We start from the raw sequence: 20,289 nt of genomic DNA, 5'->3' as shown, positions 1-20,289 counted from the left end.
ACAGCTGCGTACATTTCTGTAGGGAACCAGCCTCATCTGATGCTGCTGACCTTCCTGAAGGAAGAGCTGGCTCTTGTGTGCTCTCTGAAGGCACAAGAGAAGCAGAAGAGCGACTTCTGTGCTGTACTCAGGTTTGCATGAGTAGAGGCGCATGCAGAGCTTGCAGGTGTCAGGTTTATTTTACACGGACTTAAAATATTACACAATGAAAACAATATATACATCAGCAGGCACACTCCTGTACACAGGGAATGTTCTCAACACTGGGATCAGACTGGGCAGAGCCTCAGCACACCTGCATCATCATGGAGTTCACCATGTTATCAAAAGCCCTAGGGAAGGAAACAACACAGTATTAAAGGAAGCAGCTAGTTCTGCACACCACATCTCTAAACAATACCAGTAGCTAGCAATGCTTCTTACTGGTTAATGAGCTGGCTTTCCTCAGGCTGAATGCACGGTTTCACTCTAGCTACAGCATGTTCTCTTGAGTGAACAATGACTTTAATTAAGCTAAAGTAAGGACAGGTCTTCTCCTGGCCCAGTTTTCTTGCCTAAGCAATAGCAACTCACAACATTATTCACATTTCCTGGGAGATTTCAATTTAGAAATAGGGAGCAGCAGCCCTCACATGAGGAGTTGTGTGTGTGTTGAAGATCTCAGCTGTCCTTATTTGAGGATAAACCCTGTTTGTTCTGTGTAACCTCTCCATTTACCTGCAGGGAATTTCTATCCCAAGGACACCTTTTTCTTGAGTCAATGTTTCTAACACCAGTGCTGAGGTGAGAGATGGTTCAGTTGAACTTCTCACAGGGCTATCAAGAGTTTCCTATTAGGGGGTAATGACCCAAAGACAACACAGCTGTTTTCTATCAAAGCAGTTATAACACATACATCTGAACTGGCCAACCACAGGGGGTTATGTTCTTGGTGCTGCTGCATCACAGATGCACTGCAAGTCCCAGAAAGGTGACAAAGATGGTCAGTCTGCTTACCTGGAATGGATACGGTCCCCAGGGTTATAAAAGGGGTTGCACATTATGTCTGTATATGAATTATGCAGCTTTCGGAACATCTGAAAAGGGATTGTAGTTGAATTAACCTTTTTTTTTTTTTTTTTTTTTGCTTCTCGGCACTTTATGAATAAGCGGAAGCAGAAGAAACACCGATGTAGCAAATTGTGCTGATTTCCTGCACTTACACTGCGGATCTCATTGTCCCGAAGTGCTGTGTTTGAAGAATCCACCACCATAACAAACTTCACCTTCGAGTTTGTCACGTAGCCATATCTGTGCAGCTGTTAAGGAATGTGTTATGGAAGCTGGCAAAGCAACTCAAAACAAAGCTGGAACACAAAAAAGCCGAGAAAATATTGTGTTCTTACTGCACTTGGCACATAACTAGGACTAGATGAGGTAAGCAAGACACCAGATTGCTCCCCTTTCTCCCTGACTGCTGCCACTTTTGGTAACTCCAGATCAGGCTTGCTCCTATGCTGGCTAGCAATGCATGCCTTGTACTTCAGAAGCAGTCTCCCATTAGCTGCTTTGGGTTTCTCTCCTCTTAGGAGCTGTTTCAATGACCCACCTTATCTATTGCCATTTGGCAGGCTGCAGTCAGAGACCTGGAGGTCCTCTAATATCGTTGTGATCTGGAACTCCAAAAATTAATGACCAGTTTATGAAAACCCAGAAATCAGGTCTGCTAGAGCAGATCACCTCCATGTACAGGATTCAGAGGAAAAAGCCAGAGAATGGTCAGAAGGTCAACTTTGTGACTTAAAAGCATTGCCATAGCTGCTGAACTGAACAAGGGACCAAACCCAACCCTTTATGTGATAAACTGGGTTGCAAACAAGTCTCTGCATTGTCTGCTGATGACTTTAATCCAGCACCAAATGGGAAGAGAGTTTACAGAGAGCTGCTTGCAGGAGAGATTATTAAATACACTTGAGCATGGTTGTGGTGAATGTCAAACACCAACGCCTATGAAGGTGTGATTGCAGGGAGACCATGCCACTCAGGTGTTACAAAGATACACTTTGTAGTCTTCGGTTGGGTAGAGGAGCCCTAGATAGAGCTCCCTCTGATCTACCATAGCCTTGCCCATGGCAGAGATCTTCTCATCCACCACGTCCAGGGAAGTGTGCACGGTGTAGTGGAACTTGAGCTCATTTTCTGTTGGAACGCTCCGGATGTAGAGGGGGTAGTTCTGAGGAGGACAACAAATTATGCTAACGTAGACAAGGCCTCACTATTCTGCTTCTGGAATCGATGGCTAACACTGCCACAGTGCTTTCACACCAAGATCATCTCGCATCCAAAGCCAGCCCAGCTCTTGTACCTCCTGCAGCACTCACAGAACAGACCTGTCTCTGTACGTGGGTGGCAGGAGGCCCACTTGCACAGACAGCACCCAAAGCTCAGCACTCCCACATCACGTCTCCCTTTGCCCGGCTCGGGCCTGTCTCCAGGGCTCTGCAGGAAAGCCCTGTCCCGGCTGCTGCCCCCCTCCCCACCTCTCTGCCCACCCCGATCACCTTTGCTTTCGACCCACAACGTGAGCCTGAGACCCAGCCCTGCGCACGCCCCTTTGCCCGCACCCTGCTCCCCTCGCCCCTCTCTAGCCCCACAGAGGACCCCCATGCCCTCCGGCCTCGCCCCCACCTCCTTGGCGATCACGGCGATGCACACCGCCATCTTGTCCCCGCCTCCTCGCCGCCCGCGTCACGTGCCGGGGGAGGCGATCACGTGACGCGCGGCGGGCGGGAGGCGGTCACGTGACGCGCGGCGGGCGCGCGGTGCGGCGGTTGCCATGGCGAGAGCGGTGCTGGTGCCCCTGTGGCTGTGCTGGGCTCTGGGCTGCGCCGCGCCGCCCAACGTGGTTCTGCTGCTCATGGACGACGTGAGTGCGGGCCCCGGCACCCGGGGGGGTGGGGGGTACCTGGGCCGAGGGGACGTTCCATATGCCCCCACCCACAGCTGGGGTTGGCGTCACCCAGCAGAGGCCTACTGTGGGCCTGGGTGTGTTGTGGCTGGGCAGTGCGTGGGGCAGAGAGCCCCTGGCCCCGTGGAGGGTGGCACTGAGGGGGCGGAAGGGGAGGGGGGCCACTAGGGAGACCTCACGTCCCTTTTCGGGCTGGTGCTCATCCTTAGAGAGACGCCTGAGGAGGGCTCAGGGTGCTGGAGGGAACTAGAGCTCCTGGCAGGCTGTAGGGTGAGCAGGCCCCAGCTGGGCGGGCTCTGTCCCTCTGTTGTTGGAGGGCCAGGCCCTCAGAAGCCCTCCGATGTCTGGGGAATTGGTTTGGGACGCTCAGGAGCTCAGCAGGGCTGTGGCCTGACCTCCAGTTTGCCTGTGTGTATCCTGTGGGTATAAGGTTGGTGTCTTTGAGCAGGGGCTTCAGCAGCTTGGCTCCCTTACCCTGCAGCTGGCTTGTTCTGGACGTTCTCTTCAAGCATTCATAAAGGGCTGTGGGTGGGACTGGTGAGACTTGTGTTTTGAGAGTGCCTTGCACATTTAGTGGGCACGTTGGTGGTAGGTTGGGGTTGGACTAGGTGATCTTAGCGATCTTTTCCGACTTTAATGATTTTATGATTTACTTGCTTCTTGATGTTCTGTCTGACCAGTACTTCAGAGCAGTTCTCTCCCCGAAGTGTGCAACCCCAACGGGGTCGTGTCATTTTGAGGTCCACATGCGGTCTCAGGTGAACCTCCAGGTTCAGCAGTTTCCTGCATCCATTCCCTTTGTCACTTGAGCAGCGTGTGAGGGACGGCACGTGGATAGGCTCTGTGTCATGACTCATGGTCAGAGGCCTTGGGCACAATGATTCAGGCACTGCTTGTGGGTTGCTGTGATGTTCTGGAAAAGTTTGAACGAAGTTCATGTCCACTTACTGTGAGAGCTCGCACAGTAGCTTACAGCGAGTTGATTTCTTTCTCAAGTCCTTTTGAGATTTTATGTAAAGGTGGCGATGAGTTGAAGGTGTTCACGCAAGCCTCTTCTTATTCCTTGTTTGTGGATGTCCTGCTGAAAACAAGTGAGACTTCTCGGGTCTGTAAAGTCAAGCCTGGGTGTAGGCATTTTGGAAGTGGTGCTTACACACGTACCACCTTATCTAGAAGCTTAGTCACCTTATCAGCTCGTTCATAATGACTGAGTGATTAACTCCACTCTCCTTGGCAGCAGAGTGTATTCACCAGCTGGTAAGTGTTGGAAGGTGGGATGTTTTGGTTTACTCCGAACACTGATCACTGCTAAATTAAGGCTTGGCTTTCTGACTGTAGCAGAAATGCTGAGTCACCCAGTGATGGAGCACCTGGTGGGAAAGCAGGGCCAACCTAGGGAAGCTCAGGTGCAAGCAACGCACCTGAGTTATCAGAAGGGGTGGAGCCAGGATGCACCCCTTCCCAGACCTCATTTAAGGGTTGGCAGTGGAGGGGAGGGTGTCTCACTGGAGATCCCTGCTTACTGGTGGCCTTTCGAGGGTGAGCTGATTTTCTTCTTTTGTGTCTGTGTCCACAGCTGCTGCATTTGGGCTTGTTCTCATTTGCTGCAGCCTGGGATTGTGCCACCCTGCTGTTCTAGTTGTACTTTCCATCACGTTATAGCATTACACTAACCTACAAAAATATTGTGTCAATACCTTGCAATGCTAGAGATGGATGCTGATGTGAGCAGCACTGAGTAAAGTGTAGCTTCAAACGTAGACAAAGAAACTCTGATACCTTTCAAGAAATGTTTTAGAAACCCAAATTATCCTCTTGAAGAGCTGAACAGAAAGGAAACTCAAGTCATTAAACAGCAGATATGATCCCAGGTTAAATAAATCACCGGTGCAGCAATGCATTTGTTTTCAGCACAAGCTTGAGTTGCTGTTGTCTTCCTGCTTTGCTTCTCTTCTCATGTTTTCCTGTCCTTCTTCAGATGTGTTTGGAGTAGGAATGCATTGTGTGCTGTGCTAAGCTCCTCAGAAAGCTGGTGAGGGTGGGTATGTGACTTGAAGCCTGCTGGGCTTCCTTCTCCCTCTTCAAGCTGCCTGTCTTGCTGTTGTTCTCATAGTGTTTCCACACTCTTGTACAGAATAATTACTTTTTTTTTTTTTTAATGGCCAGTTGAGCTGCTGGCAGTCCATCTTAATTTTCCATTCAGGAGTATTTCCCCCTGAGCAGGCATTTGTGATTTTTTTTGAGATGAAAGCTCCGTGGGACAGCGATGATCCCATTCTAGAAGTGTTGGTACAGCACAAGGCATGATGAGGCACGGATCCTGACTCGAGCTTCTGTGAACTGTTTATTTATTTATATGCTGTTCATTAGAAATGCACCTCTGTGGTCTTTTTCCTTTAATCCTTTGGTAACTCCTGTGACTGTTCGTGCGTGAGTTAGCGCAATGCGGCGTTCTCTTCTTTCTTAGCGATGGTAAAGATACTGAGGACGCAGGGGTGATCTGCTGAATCTGTTTCAGTTCCACATCCTAGTGTTTGGTGGCACCGTTTAATTGCTCTTCACTGAAGCTTCAGAAACCTGCTCTGCAGCTCTCCAGTGCTTCTCTTTTCCAAACCGCACCGCTGCAGTGCAAATGGCAGACTCTCAGATGGGACCAGACAGATGGCTTTCGAAAGGTCGAGATGCATTACATCCTCTGTACTAGTTGCTCACCTGATGCACATCTGTATTAGAGAAAGCTATTGCCTTTTTTTTTTAAAGCACAATATAATCTCTAGCAGCCACGGTGCCTAATTGCTCATTAAGTTGTTCCCTTCTAGAACCTTCTGTTTAAAGTCACTTACTTTTATTTGTGTTATTACCAGTGATGGTTTTCAGCAATGAGTGTAGGCAGCGTGATGGTAATTTTACGGCTCTCCTGGATGGGGACCGTGTGGCCCCACTGTGCTGGGAGGAAGGCACAGACTCAAACCCCCATTTGCAAATAAGCAGAGTGACATACGATGCCTCTGGCAGGCTTCTCTCCAGAGCTTGCTTTTAAAATAAACATTTTCCTGCTGCTCTCCTTTTGAATTCAGACCTTTCCCTTGCGTTAATAGTCGTGTGTACATAGATGGAGCAGACTGAGAGGGTGCAGGGGTCAAAGACACTCAGCTGAGGACTGAGCAACTTGACTTGCAGCTACACACCACTGAGTGCATGGTGTGTGACGTCCAGTGTGTGCTTGCCAGTCTTCAGCCTCTGGAGTCAGAGTGAAGACGTTAGGACTCTCAACCCCATCCTGCTACAAAATCTTTTAACGTCCACTTAAGCACGAGCAAGTTGTTTAACCTCGTGTGTGCCTCAGTTTCTCATTTTCAGCAAAAACTGCGATAGTTCCCAGCTTCACAGGGTTGGGGAAGATGAGTTTTATCCTGTCTGTGAAGTGCTCCCTAAGCAGGGAGATGAGCTCTGTAAAGACTTAGAAATGAAGGGATATAATAAAAGTTTTATGCGCGCCCAGAAGCGTTGTCGTTTGTGGAGCGGTGGAAGTACTTTCACATCTTGTGGCGTGTTCTTCTTGCAGATGGGTTGGGGTGATTTGGGAGCTTTTGGAGAGCCTTCTAAGGAAACTCCTAACCTAGACCAGATGGCTTCGGAAGGGATGCTCTTCCTGGATTTTTATACTGCCAGCCCCCTCTGCTCTCCGTGTAAGTAAACCTGAGCTTTAAACTAGCACATAAGAATGCCACCTTCTGAGATTGGGATGTGTGCCAGTGTCTGACATGAGCTAGCAACCGAACCAGTGATTACCCTTGGGGCGGAGTTTGGATTTGGTGCTTTGATCTTGTATGTTGCTTCCTTTTTATTTACGTTTTGACTGCGAAACCTACAATCTTAAGTTCTTTCAAAGCAGTGCTTTAGTGATCAAATCAGTCCGGCTAAAGGACTTCATAAATTATTCTGGTTTAGTATTCTAGCCTCATTTTTTCCTCTTATTTTGGGGCAAACAGACAAAGCATTATCTAAATTGCTGCTGAACGGAAAAATGCGCGGTTTGATTCCACTGGCTTTGGTGAGACTTTTGTGCAAGGAATGGCAGCAGCTTGTATCCACTTGTTGACCCCGATGGCTAGCAAGGTTACTGGGGAAGAGCCAAGAGAGAAACATTTGAGTTTGGGTGAGAAAGGTTATTTATTAGTTTATAATTCTGTTGCTTGCTTGGTTGTTTTTTTTTTTTACATCCCTCCCCCCCCCAGCTTTACTAGCAATCAAGAACTGAAACAAAAATGAGGAACAGGAGCTCTTTGTTTGGATTTTTCTTTTAGGAAATCATTTGTCAACGTGCTTATGACTGTCCTTGCTCAGAAGAGGCACTTAGAATACAGTGAAGTCCCTCTAAGTCCAGTGGTACTTCAGCATGTGCTTAAACATCTACTTAAATGTTTCCTGCCATGGGACCTGGCTTTGATTGCCAAAGTTGGACAGCTTTTAGTTCACTGTTCCATGACTTTCATTCAGGGTTAGCCTTAAGCTAAGTTTGTGGTAGGATTTCCTCTTAAATACATATGCCAAGTATTCCTTTTATAATTGCTGAGATAGGAGGGCTGCTGCACTTACTGTTGGAAGTAATTGCTTTTCAGCAGTGGGTAAACGAATTTAATAGAGGGGTCAAATTTTAATCAAGCTTGTCCTGGAATAACTCTAATTGTGTTGTATCAGAACGTGGCTATCTCCATGGCTCATTGAGAAGGGGATTGCTGCCTGCTCGAAACGTGGCTGGTCCGAGTAGCTGGCTGTGCCCAGACACTGGTGTGCTTCAGTCAGCGTGCTGTCCTCAGCCTGAACACGATAATACTAACGGTAAGCAGAGGGTGCACATAAAATGGAATGTTTCTTGTTTGTTTTTGCAGCGAGGGCAGCGCTGCTGACGGGTCGTCTCCCGGTCAGGAATGGTTTTTACACGACGAATGCACATGCCAGAAACGGTACGGGCTTCATTCCTGATTCCTCATCTGATTTCTCTCTGTGCTTTGCATGAAGCTCAGCTTTGCACAAAGGCTTGCCGCGGTTATCTTCTCTTAAAGGTCTTCCACGGTGGCACAAAAAGATTACCATGTTAACTGCTGGTAATAAGCGTGAAATTTATTGTTTCCTCCTCATCAAGCAGCAAACCTTCTCCTTTGAGGAGACGTAAACAAAGCTGCTTGATCCATTTGCTTCTGCTGGCTGAGAAGTGTTTCCTCTGGGCAGTGCAATTGGTGTCTGGTTAAACAGGGGCACGTGGGTGTGTGTTCACACCCAGCTCAAAGTACAGGCTGCTTACAGTTTCATTCAGCGTGGCTTTTCTAGCTGTTTCAGAAGGGGCTGTTTGATAGCCCTGCTGTGCCTGTGCTGCCTCCAGGGAGGACTACCTGTGCGTGATGTCTCTGGGTTGATTTTGGTTCCAGAGTGACAGATGCTGTGTGAGGCCAAGGGGCAGCAGCTCCGTATTGATCCACACCGTATCAGCAGGCGTGCTCCCAACCTCCATCCTCACCAAAGTCACACCTTGTATTCTCAAGGGCTGCGGAGGGAAATAGCATTTCCTTCAGCTCTTGTGGTCTGAGCAAATCTATCAATCCTTTGATTTGGGACGAAAAAGCCTTCATTTTAGGAGACATAATGCAAGTTTGCAGAAGTAAAGGCAAAAGAAAACCTAAAGCATCTGTTTTCTTTATGATCCTTGCACATTTCTGCTCCTTTCCAGGGCCTTGTCTTCCTTCTGCAACAGCAGCCCCCTTATATATATATATTTTTTTTTAATTGGAGTGGTGTAGAAACAAGAGGAGATCTCCCTTTACTTGAGGCACGTTATTTGCTAAATCAGCTTGCCCCCTTCATCTCTTGCTCTGGGAAGACTTCCAAAGAGTGATAAGTGCTGGAACTTCAAACTGACTGCTCTTTCTGATCCAGTAATAATACTGCTAATGATGGGTGGCTGTGAGCTGGTTGCTGTCATAGTTGTGAGAGTCAGAAAGATTTTTGTTTGTTCTGCGCAGCGTACACACCGCAGGATATAGTAGGAGGAATTCAAGATTCTGAAATACTGCTTCCGGAGTTGCTGAAGAAAGCTGGCTACACCAATAAGATCATTGGCAAATGGTAAACTTTTTTGAGATCTCTTGCTTTGAGACTTCTACGTGTGCGTATGTGTCATGAAGGAGCAGCAGGACAACCTGAATTGGAGGAGAGAGACATCTGAGCTTCAGAACAGGCTGTCTTCCCAAATCTGTGGTGGATCTTCGCTCCTGCTGTGATCAATTTCTGAATTGAGTGTTAGCATTACAAGTACATACATACATCTGTACATATATATAAACCCTGCAGCTCTTTGTGCTTTCATCCGTGTACCAAGCTACTTAATTACATCAAGAGGTGCCAAGGCGTTCTGTTGGAGCTTGCTTTCAGCGCCTACGTGCCTTTTATCTTTGTCCCCTGCTATAAGTTGTTCTTTTTCTTTTTAATAGACTGAATTGAGCAAGCTTTTTTTGGGAGGCCGGGGAAGGGAGAAGTGTATGGTACAGAAATAGAGATACAGATGCTTGAAGATGAGTGGATTGGAACCAGAGCCACGCTGAAGCCTGTTCACTTAGTGTAAGAGATTGGGGTGGGTGGGGAGGGACTTGGCCAGGGTAGCTGCTACTACCAGGTGTTCTAAAAGAAGCAGGGAGCTGATCCAGTGCTCTCTGCACATTGTGCCTTGGCTCTGTTGACTTTCAGGGGAGCACTGCAAAATCTTTGCAGATGTTTTGCAATGTCTGTGAAGCACTGGAAAGGAGCAGCCTGAAAGGTATTCCGTTCAAACACAGGCGGTGGAACTACCCGTGTAGTCGTTGAAACTGGTGCATTTGTAACGTTCGAATTTCAGATGCACTTGTGGGCTCTAATGGAATCCCACGGGGCCCGGGGATCTCTGATGGCAATTTGGAACAGTGCTGTAATAAATAAATGTATAAATAGCAGCTTCAGAATTGCATAGACCCGAGACGAGTACTGCTTGGTTAACAGAGTAATTGTTAATGAAGAGACTTCAGACAGGATTAGTGTCGGGGGGGGGGGGATGCTGTTTAGGAAAGTAATGGGATGCCTTTTCTTTAACAGTTTTGCTAACAAGTTAGAGAAGAGTGAGGTTGGATTGTGGTTGGATTCACCGGTATTGCTGAAATGGGAAAGAAAGCAAACTAACCCAAGACAGTGAATTATTTATCATCACGAATCCAAACAGCAGAGTGGCCATGAAGAATCGGATCAGTGGGCTGAACGCAATAAGATGCAGTTCAGTGCTAATAAATGCAAATTCATACACCCAGGGAAAAGAAATAAACAACGCGGATACAGATTGGTTCCAGGCAGTTATTTGGAAAACAGCAAATCTGGAAGGACCTGCAGCTGTTAGCACGAAGCAGGCTAAATACCAATGTGCAGTGCATTATCATTACGGATCCAGGAACCGTTGTACCAGAGAGGACTGGGGAGTGATACAGTGCAGCAGCACTCCCTGGCATTTGTGAATATCACCTGCTTTGTAGAAGGGTGTTTGGAGAGGGGGGGAAAAAAAGGATGTACTGCAGTAGTTCAGTTGGAGTTTCATTCTGTCTCCCTGTAGGATTTCGGGGCTTTTAGGGACTTTACAGTTTTCCAGCAGATTTTACATCCTTTACACAACCCTTTTAAAATCTTCTCAGGGTAACAGTGAGTTCTGCAGTTTAATTGTATGTTTGCAAGTCAAGGATTTTCCAGGACTGCTTCAGAATTTGTTGCATTTCATTAAATATCCTCTATTTTTTTGTGTGTGTGTGTGATGTGAAAGAGAGAGAACAATCCCCCTTCTGCATCTCAGTGATAATTTTATGCCTCCTTCATGTCTCTTCCTCTGTAAGTTCTCTTGGGTCTTTCTTAGAGCAAGATGTTTTCTCATGTCCCCTGTTACTCCCCAGGAGCAGCTTTGTAGCGCTGTATATATAGAGGAGGAAAGGGGAGAGTCCTGTGTTGGAGACTTGCAGTTTTAGTTACATCACCGAGATACTATCATAGCTGGAATGATGATTATTTTATGCTGCAACTCATTTTGGAATAGCTCAAAATGACATCATGGCTCACTTCATTCCAGGTAATGCATTTTATGTCCCTTATGTTCAGAAAGTGTGCAGAGAGTGATGACACAAAACGGACAGGTTGCAGATGCAGACTTGCGAGTGGAAGCTGGGATGATTAAATAAACATTTAGATACAAATATCTCCTTTAGAGATTGGGAGAGGATGGGCGTTTTTTTATCTTTGAGATAGAGAATTTGCAGTCAAGAAGCAGAGAGATTAGGAAGGAGCTTTTGCTTGAAGTCAGAGATGGAGAGTGTTCAAGCAGAGTAGTAGAACGCAGCTGTCGTCAGTAGTAGCTAAATAGGTTTTATGTTCACTTGTGCACGTCGAGATCTTGTTCTCATTTACATTCAGGTCTCTCTGTACCATTTTGGCAAAATAAAGACTCCATAAAAGGAATGCAAATGTAACGGTACGTTTCACGAGCTTTGTCGTGGTTCTTTTATAACTTAGTGGTATAAAAGTGACTCGTTGTAGATCAGAATCCTTAAGCAAAACATCATGTGCGTCTTTGCGGTGGCTTTGGGCGACGCGGTTCATCAGTACAGCTCATCAGGATGGCATGAGGGAAGGCACCAACAGAAGGCAGTAATGGAAAACAGACTGGACAGTAGGCTGAAATGGGATATGTGTGAGCACTGGAATAACTCTGCATGGCTCCGTTTGTGACAAGAAAGATCAAGACAATGCTCCGCAGTCATTTCTTTGATTAAAATGCTTGAAGTTTTTTCTTCTTAGGCAAAGATTGTTTTCTTGCATTCCATTCTGATGAGATTATAGCTCGCTTCAATGCAGTAGAATTTTAACTCATCTGTTTCTTTTGTTCCTAGGCATCTGGGTCACAGGCCCCAGTTCCACCCCCTGAAACATGGTTTTGATGAATGGTTTGGATCTCCAAACTGCCATTTTGGACCATACGATAACAGAGCTCTCCCAAATATCCCTGTGTATAGGGACTGGGAAATGATTGGCAGGTAATTCAGCTACTTGCCTGCCAGTTGCTTTCGAAAGCATTACCTAGTTGCTGGCAATGTTCTTTTCCTTGCTCTCCCCGCTGATGTTTCTGTGCTGGCAGACAAGAGCTAGCGTAGCAAAGCGGTGCAAAGGGGTTGGCAGAACCAGAAGGTGCTTCAGAATCAGGCAGAGTTGCAGGTCTGGTTGGATGGCCAGTGATGTGCAGGTACTTCACTCTGTGTGGAGGACTCTGACAGTGTGTCAAGCATTAGGGATATCCGGCATCAGATACGTTCCGAGGTGCTTACTGCTGAAGGCCCTGTTTGCTCTGCAGCTCAGCACTGAGCTGATGCAGAAAAGATTCTTGTAAAAGTTTGTGAAAGATGTGAACAGCTGTTCAGAGTCCAGCCCGAGGCTGGTTTAATCCGCTGTGCTCTGCAATGTCCATCTGCAGCAGTTACGTATGGAAGAGAACAGACGTGTGGAATGGTCTTTCTTTTCTTGGTTGTCCATCTTTCTGATTGTGCTCAGGTCTTTTAATTTAAATAGCCACTGGCTTAAGGTCCGTGAGCAAGTCTGAGGTTGGCCAGTATCCAAGGTGCGGATAGTGATTTCCATTGGAGTTAAGACGGAGAGGAGGGAAGGCCTTGTGGGGAAGTGCACAAGGCAGACAGAAGCAAGGTATAGATCAGCTGTCAGGAGGTCTGTGCATTCCACATCTCAGAAGTCCTACTTCTGTGCAGTACTAGTGCTTCCCAGAGACTTGGCGTGGTAGCTGGCAACTGAAGTTCACTCTAACTCCTAAACTATTCCTTGCAGGAATCCCGTCTCCCTCAGCTCCGCCTTGCTGTCTGAATTTAATATTCAGGCTCGTTAAATGTGAAATTAGGTGTTTGATTGTGAGGATTAATCAAGGCCCGAGTGCCGAGGCCAACCTGCAGGTTGCATGCAGACCATCTGAGGATCGTGGCTGCTGCACAGAACCTCCCAGAGATGTTTGCTTATCCTGTTGCACCCGAAGGTTTCCTGTGATGATTTCATTCCACTGCTTCTCTTGGAAACTGCTTCCACTCGGTACTGAAAGGCTGCTTTCTTCCTCCTCACCTTGCTTGTGTTACCATTCTAGGCTCCAAGTGTGCAGTCTGTACCGTTCTTACTATTCTCTTTTGTGCCCGGTGTCATCTCTTTTCACTTGCTGTCATTCTCTCGAGGGCTGCCACCTGCCCTTCTTTGCTTAATTGCTGGCTGACGATACGTCAAGGACAACGTCTTCAGAGCAGCCCACGTTGTGATTCCAGGGTTGCTCTGTCTCACTGAACGTTTTTGAGTACTTCTAAAAATATTAGAATATCAAACAGCTCCCTGTTGAAGGAGTAGTGCCAGAAGTTTATTATGTGTGCTACCCCCGTTCTCATAGCTCCCAGGGAGAAATCAGTGGCTCAGGCTTGTCGAAATCTTGCGGTTGTCATTAGTTAGAATCTGATTGCTTCACTGCTTTCTCCCAACATTAAAAATACGATGACATTGCTTTTAATATCTGAAGGGAATTGGCTGGTTACCTAACTTAGGATTCTACCCTTTTGCTAAGTAGCAGCAGTCACCTGCTGTGTAACTAATGGCAGGGGGAAGCTTTTTGTGTTGTATGTTCCTTCGGTTTTATTCTTTTACTTCTCTCTGATTCTTTGCAGATACTATGAAGATTTCAAAATTGATCTGAAGACGGGCGAAGCCAACTTGACTCAGATCTACCTGCAGGTACTGTTTGTTTTAGCTCTGGTTTCTGACCCACAGTGACTTTATGCTTCTTTTCTTTTCTTTGAAGAGACCTACATGATAGGGGGTGATTCCGTTGCATTCATTTTTGTTGTTGTTTACAGGAAGCTCTCGATTTCATTAGCAAGCAGCAAGCCAGCCAGCAGCCATTCTTTTTGTACTGGGCAATCGATGCTACTCATGCTCCTGTTTATGCTTCCAAACATTTCCTGGGCACTAGTCAGAGGGGACTGTAAGTCTTGTTTTAGTGTGTTCTTTTTTTTTTATTTTTATTTCTTTTAATTAATACCTCATGCTGGGGAAACGTAAAACCTCAGCTACGTTCATTATACCCAAATACATAGATAATTGCTCACAAGTATATGTGCTGAAGTACGTGACCGTATCTTAGTTAATGAAGACTTTGCTTGGGTGGTGGTTCAATATTTTTGCTATAATTCTAAATGAAGATCACGTGGCTGAAATAGGGGTGGGAAGCCTAAGCTCCTTTGCCAGTTGTGTGAGACACGAAGCGCTGTGTGTGGCATTATGATTCCTGGAAGGCTTTTGTATGATTAGTGTCTGTTTTAAAGGCTTATAAATCAGAACAGCAAGTAGAGAAGAGCGTGCTTGGAAAACACAGTTAACAGGAGGCAAGAGTAGCTCTGCAGCTACGATGAGCCTCGCTTCTCAGAGTGCAATTTCAAACCAATATCTGTAAGCAAAATGGAGTTATTAGCTTTAAGACTATGGCAGAGGGATATTGCCTGTATCTGAGAACCTTGATAGCTAAATGTTTATCAGTTCTAGTCTGCCCAGGAGTGGCTCAGAGCTGAGCAAATTCTGACTCTTAATATCCAAGAGAAGCTGCTCTGGGCAGGTAAGAGATGCAGGCTTTGTGGTGGCACTGATAAAACTTTTATTACAGTACCTGGTGCATAAGAGAAGTGTTTCTTTTCACAGAACAGGTGTAGACTGTGTTCACTAAAAGCACTGTGGCTTTTTTCAGTATGTTATGCTGTGTGAGTCTTCTCCTCTTTTGCTGCCTTTAATGTTTTGCATCTACTTTCATTTCAGATATGGGGATGCTGTGCGGGAAATTGACGATAGCATTGGAAAAATCCTAAAGCATCTGCAGAAGCTGGGTATCAGCGAGAACACTTTTGTGTTTTTCACCTCTGATAATGGGGCTGCTCTCATTTCAGCTCCTAAACAAGGTGAGCCTCAAATTAACAAAGCTGGACTGGGATCATGAACTCAAGGTTTATATCTCCATGTCTGAGGGGGAAGAGAGACCTGTAGCTGGGAGTTTCCCTTATCCCCTATGCAATTAGGAGGAGCTCAGAGTTCGTAGTCCTCACGTTTAGAGCGAGTTCTGCTTACATTCCTTCCTTCTGGGTACTGTTGGAGGAGGTATCCTTGGCTAAGTGGAATTTTTGTTGAACCCAGCTAGTCACCTGCATGCATCTCCACATTGTGCTGCTCTGACAGAGGTTGAATATTTTTTCATTTATTTAGGCCCAAGCACAATAACTTAGCAGGGTTTTTATTCTCCGTCTGCCAAATGTTTATATGAGCATCTAAGTAATTACAGAGTTCAAGAGCCCTTTCTTTAACTGTCTTGAAAAATATCAGGAAGAAAAACTATTTGTTTTCCTTTGTTTAAATGATTGTTTCTCTCAGAGTCATTGCAAATTGATTTTTATAACCCACTCTCTTCTATTTGGAGGCAAGCTGTCTCGTGGTTATTAGACCACAGACCAGGGAGTATCCTGAGCTCTAATGTCAGCTGAGCCACTGTGCTTGACTTTGTGTGACCTGGAATCAGCCTGTTTGTTCTTCAGTAAGCACTGCTGCAAGGCTGGGTTAAAAACCCAGACCTTCCTGCAAATCACTTGCTATCTCCGAGAGAGAACATTCAGGGGATGTATGATTACTTTTTTTTGTTCTCATATCTGCATCTAATACTGCTCTGGTACAGTTTCCTAGGTTATGAGGAGAACACTCTTTCTTGTGAATGTGTTAGATTTCCTTAAGTTACAAACAGCAGTTAACATCCCTAAAGGGAAGGAAAATGCCTCAAAGTCTTTTCTGTGTTTTTTACTCTTTGTTCGGTAGATTGCAAGTAGTGTTTAACTGTTTCTCCCTGTACTGAAATGACTGTCCTAAAATTCATCATAAAGGGATTTAAAAAAAACAAAAAACCCAAACAACTCTGGACATATTCTTTGAAGAAGGATTCGTGCAGAAATGGAAACTTGTTGAAAAGCAGCCTACAGATTTCCTAGTTGACAATGTCCCTTTGATGCATGATATTGGCATATTGTGGGGTTTATGTCTTTGTTTCTTTCTCTAGGAGGAAGCAATGGTCGTTTTCTCTGTGGCAAACAAACTACCTTTGAGGGTGGCATGAGAGAGCCAGCTATTGCTTGGTGGCCTGGGCATATACCTGCAGGAGTTGTGAGTATCTGCTTCTAGCAGCTCTGATCAGTTTTGAGTGGACTGAAGCGAATGGAATGGGCTTTGGATCAGACTTCTAGCATTTCAGTCCCAGCACTTGTCTAAATAAGGAGCTGGTTGCTGCCTCTAGAGAACAGTGCCATTCCTGTTCATTATTGCAAATTTGCAACTAATGTGCCTATGATCAGCACTTCTGGGAAGCACCACGCATTCTGGTCTTCTTGTATTCATCGTTCAAACCCTTTACTCTTTCGGACCATGGTATTTTTAGTGGGTATTTGAACAAATTGAAGGATGAACACACACTTTGCATCCCAGTCTAGAGCAGGAATGCGTTGCCTACGCACACCCTCTGCGCTTCAAAGTATCGAGGGACTTGACCCTCACAGCTCCTGCTTTGGTGTTTGATGAAAGTTCCACTCAGGGAGGTCTAGATACCAGAGTATTGCTCCTATCTGCCTGTACACAAATTCAGATACCATCGCTTCAAAATAATCCTCTGGTGACTCTGCCAGCCTCTCTTGTCCCAGTTCTCATTAAAGAAAGATGCAATCAATTCTTCTGCAGGCAGGGTTCTTAGTAAATAATACAGATTCCCTCCCCTTTGTGAGCATCTCTCATCCCTAAAGAAAGTGATACTTCATTAACTGGGCACTGGGCTTAAAACTGCAAACTAGTCATAAATAAAACATTTATTTTTCTAAGTTGCATTCCTTTTGAGTGGCTTAATTGAGTCAGGATAAGGATAATTTATTGTTTACATTGAGGAGGATGCCATCAGATATCTTAGATCCTCAGCTGAGGGCAGAAGGGTAGCTTGGTTTCATCATTTTTAAGGAATTCACAAAACCTACTAGGGGTGTTTTATTATTTTTTTTCTAATTTGAAATGAAAACAGTCTTTTTGTTTAAATTTAAACATTTCCATAAAGTCTTTACAAGCCAAGTACAACAGCCTGGGGCTAGCATAGGAGAACATGAGACCGAAGCCGACTGTTTTGTTTTCCGTGTCCAAACTGAATAATGTGCTAAAAGTAAACATGCATTATAAATGGGGACAAGTAAATACCGAATTTAAAAATTCTTTCCATTGTAGAAACTCCAACGATGATTAAGAACACAAGCAGAGAAATCTGGAGTTCTGTTCACTTTGTGAGCGTAACGTGCTGGTACCACTCTCGCAGCGGTGGTGCCGGGTGTGCAGCGTAGCTTTCTGTGATGAGAAGCGGTCTCAGTATGGTGTGATGCATGGCTTCCTGCCTGAGGTTACAGCTGAAGCTGTGTGAATTTCTGTGCACAGTCATTTCTGTGCAGCATTAACGGGTCTGCACACGTGGGTGGACTGGTTGATGTTGTAGTGCGATGAGCACATGCGTGCTCAGCGAGCTGGAGGGTGTGCTTAGGGCGTGTTGGGCAGGTGTGTGCCCAAGAACCCCCTCCTGCACCACTGCTGGTATCATCCTTGGCACTTAAGCCCATGCTTAAATCCAAATTCTCCTTATGCTGGGCTCCAGTCTGGTGCTGTCGGCCAGGTGCCTGCTCTTACAGGTGTTATGCTCCCTGATGTCCTCTTGGGCTTCGCTCGGGCACCCTGAGAAGCCCATTCTGAACAGTGTCCTCACAATGCGTTGCTTTGCTCTGAGCTGAACCCCAGTACGATGCTACTGCTGATCAGTAAGTATGTGATAGCCACTTATGTGTCTTTTCTGCTTGCATTCTTGCCATCGAGGCTCCAGCAGTGATACCCACAGGAGCACTAACCGCAGGTGAGAGGTTTGGCATTGCTTCTGTGAAATACGGCTTACTCTGTGCAAGCATGTAGAGTGCCTGTAGTTTCTGCTTCGTAATTGCCTCTTTGGACATAGCAAGTGAAGACACGTGTTTATTAGTATGCTTTTGGCTTCTTTTTGATATCTTACGGAGTCTGTAGCTTCAACATCTTCTTGACTGCGAGTTGAAACCAGTCTAAGTCTTGCGTGGCCCGTGTAAAACATGGAAAGGCTGCTTCCAAGTGTCTCACTGCACTCTTTCTGAAAGACTTGAAGGAAACAAAGGCTTGGGTGCCTTGCTCCATTCTAGGCACAGAGGTTTTGCAGAGCAGGAGTTGGGCCAGCAGCCATCTCAGCTGGCACAGCTGCAGCCAGCAGAAGAGGACGCGTGCCTCTGGCCAGTGAAATCCAGCTATTGGCTGGAAGCTCATCCCGCTGATGGAATCTGGCATCCTCTTCATCATCTTATTGATATCAGTGTTCTGTTGGGTTTCTATTAAAGGGCGCAGCTTGTTTAAATGAAGGAGCACCTTTTGATGTAAACAAAAGAGGTGAGGTGGCAGGATTGCCAGCACTTGACAGGATATCGATAGGGGTTGGGGTAATTGGTGCCGCTGGCTGATTCGCAGTTATTTTGGGGAGAGGGGTGCCTTGGGAGTCTGTGTTGCTCTTGGCATCAACATTCAGTAATTCAGGTCCCCCGTCAGGAATATTTATTCGCAGGCAAGCAGCCTTTCTGCAGTTTCTTCCTCGGCGAGGTTTTCCAGGTGAATTCACAACAAATCAGCATTTCAACATTCCTCGCATCACATCTGCCTTCTGGAAGGATCCAGCTGGAAAAGAAAAAAAAAAAAAGAGAGAGAGAAAAAGAATCAAAAAAAAAAAAAAAAAAAGAGAGAGAGAAAAAGAATCATATTCTGTTGGTATTTGAATCCTCCTCCTCCTCTCTTCCCTCGCCCTCCTCCCCTTCCTCTCTCGTGCCTGCTTCCTGAAGGAGAAAAGAACATATCAACCCAAAGACAGCATTGCAACCTTTTCTTCGCTATCTCCCATGGGGCGCAAATTGAAATTGAATTAGACAGGGATATCAGGTCTGCTCGCTGTGATAACTGTAAAAGGATTTTATTTAAAAACACCCTGACATTTGTTCACCCAGTTTCAAATATTTAGCTTTCCTCCTTTCCATTCCTGGCGGGGGCGACTTTATTAATTGTCGCCTTTGATTCAGAGTTAAAGCTTGAAAGCACTGATAACAGCAGTGGTGACTATTTCTTCTAGCGACGTGGCCCACAGCAAAAGGATTTCATTTTCTTAAAGACGTTCTGTGTATACTGAGAGTTTATTAAAAAGAAGGGGGAGGGAGAAGGGGGGAAAAATCCGTTCTTACGTGCGTAATACCGGCTGTTTCTCGCTGATACGAGCAATATCTGATCTCACTCTTTTTTTATATATTATTTATTTTCTCTGGGCTGTTGCCCTCTCTGGATTTTTCTTTTTCTTTTCTTTTTTTTTTTTTTTTTAAAAAAGCAACTAGAATGAAAGAGCGCTGTTGACAGGAGAAAATGGTAATTTTTTTTTATTTTTCTCTGAAAATACTTCAAAGTTTTATATAAATATTAACCTTTTTTCCCCCCCATTCTACAATGCGGTGCTGCAGAGCACAGATAAATCCAAGTGGCTGTGGCACGGGCATTTAATTTCCTTAAGAAGTTTTCTCTGCTTCATGGAAAAATGTGGTCTGAGACCAGAAACGTAATTGGATGATTAAAGAGAGTCATCTACATCTGGTTCTGGTTAATAAGGAGCGGGTACAAGAAGGCTGTGGTGGCCCCACAGGGTTGTCACAATGCGATATATAAATTAGGTGATATTAGAGGCACGAGGCTCAGGTCAGCGGCTGCCTCTTGCTGCTTGTTATCGAAAGATTGAGGCGAGGGAATGGAGTGACAACAAGAAAAGTGACTTTGGGATTTGCCGTGAAATTACGAGGCCTCGTTAGGAAAAGCCTCAGTCACCGTTCTGCCCATCTGCTGTGGCAGGACCGGGGAGCAGGCATGTGCCACATCTGCTTTGGTTGGACTCTGAGCTCTGCACGTGTGGTTCTGCTGACCCCACAGCTCTCCTAAGGCTTGCTCGAGGTAAATGAGCCGGCGGATGAGCCTACGAGGGACTGAGCATCTTTGCTGAGATGCTGAGTGCTTGTAATCCCCTTTGACCTCAGGGAGAGAAGCTTTCCCAGCACCAGTGGCTCATGATTGTGTCCAGCTCTGGGAGGAGGGAGCTGATGCTT

The 20,289-nt window shown here is 45.8% G+C and overlaps 2 protein-coding genes across 4 annotated transcripts in view; one reads left to right on the top strand and one right to left on the bottom strand.

Annotated features, from left to right (window-relative positions):
- TRAPPC2L (trafficking protein particle complex 2 like) lies at positions 155-2,763 on the bottom strand. Its single transcript, XM_021408251.1, has 5 exons — positions 2,668-2,763; positions 2,040-2,212; positions 1,203-1,290; positions 997-1,076; positions 155-332 (listed from the first exon to the last, which is right to left on the bottom strand). Exons 1-5 carry the CDS (start codon positions 2,698-2,700, stop codon positions 287-289), a joined length of 420 nt encoding a protein of 139 aa, XP_021263926.1. The 5' UTR covers positions 2,701-2,763; the 3' UTR covers positions 155-286.
- GALNS (galactosamine (N-acetyl)-6-sulfatase) overlaps positions 2,752-20,289 on the top strand; it is a 43,457-nt gene continuing 25,919 nt past the window's right edge. For 2 of the 3 annotated variants that reach the window (XM_021408241.1, XM_021408242.1), the window contains exons 1-9: positions 2,752-2,905; positions 6,513-6,636; positions 7,840-7,914; positions 8,968-9,070; positions 11,896-12,039; positions 13,708-13,774; positions 13,897-14,024; positions 14,849-14,988; positions 16,128-16,231. In XM_021408241.1, coding sequence (XP_021263916.1) covers positions 2,816-2,905; positions 6,513-6,636; positions 7,840-7,914; positions 8,968-9,070; positions 11,896-12,039; positions 13,708-13,774; positions 13,897-14,024; positions 14,849-14,988; positions 16,128-16,231 — 975 coding nt within the window. In that variant the 5' untranslated portion in view covers positions 2,752-2,815. The remainder of the gene's footprint in view (positions 2,906-6,512; positions 6,637-7,839; positions 7,915-8,967; positions 9,071-11,895; positions 12,040-13,707; positions 13,775-13,896; positions 14,025-14,848; positions 14,989-16,127; positions 16,232-20,289) is intronic. The other variant, XM_021408243.1, reaches the window with a different exon arrangement.

Source organism: Numida meleagris, chromosome 10 (genome assembly GCF_002078875.1).
Source record: "Numida meleagris isolate 19003 breed g44 Domestic line chromosome 10, NumMel1.0, whole genome shotgun sequence".
NCBI classification, from domain to species: Eukaryota; Metazoa; Chordata; class Aves; order Galliformes; family Numididae; genus Numida; species Numida meleagris.
This window is presented reverse-complemented; position numbering and strand designations above follow the sequence as displayed.

Excerpts from the sequence above, each read along its gene's own strand:
- TRAPPC2L (XM_021408251.1), bottom strand. The coding sequence starts at position 2,700 with ATGGCGGTGTGCATCGCCGTGATCGCCAAGGAG. Across the intron at positions 2,213-2,667 it reads TCGCCGTGATCGCCAAGGAG|AACTACCCCCTCTACATCCG; the intron begins GTGGGGGCGAGG and ends TGTCCTCCTCAG. Across the intron at positions 1,077-1,202 it reads GGGACAATGAGATCCGCAGT|ATGTTCCGAAAGCTGCATAA; the intron begins GTAAGTGCAGGA and ends ATCCCTTTTCAG.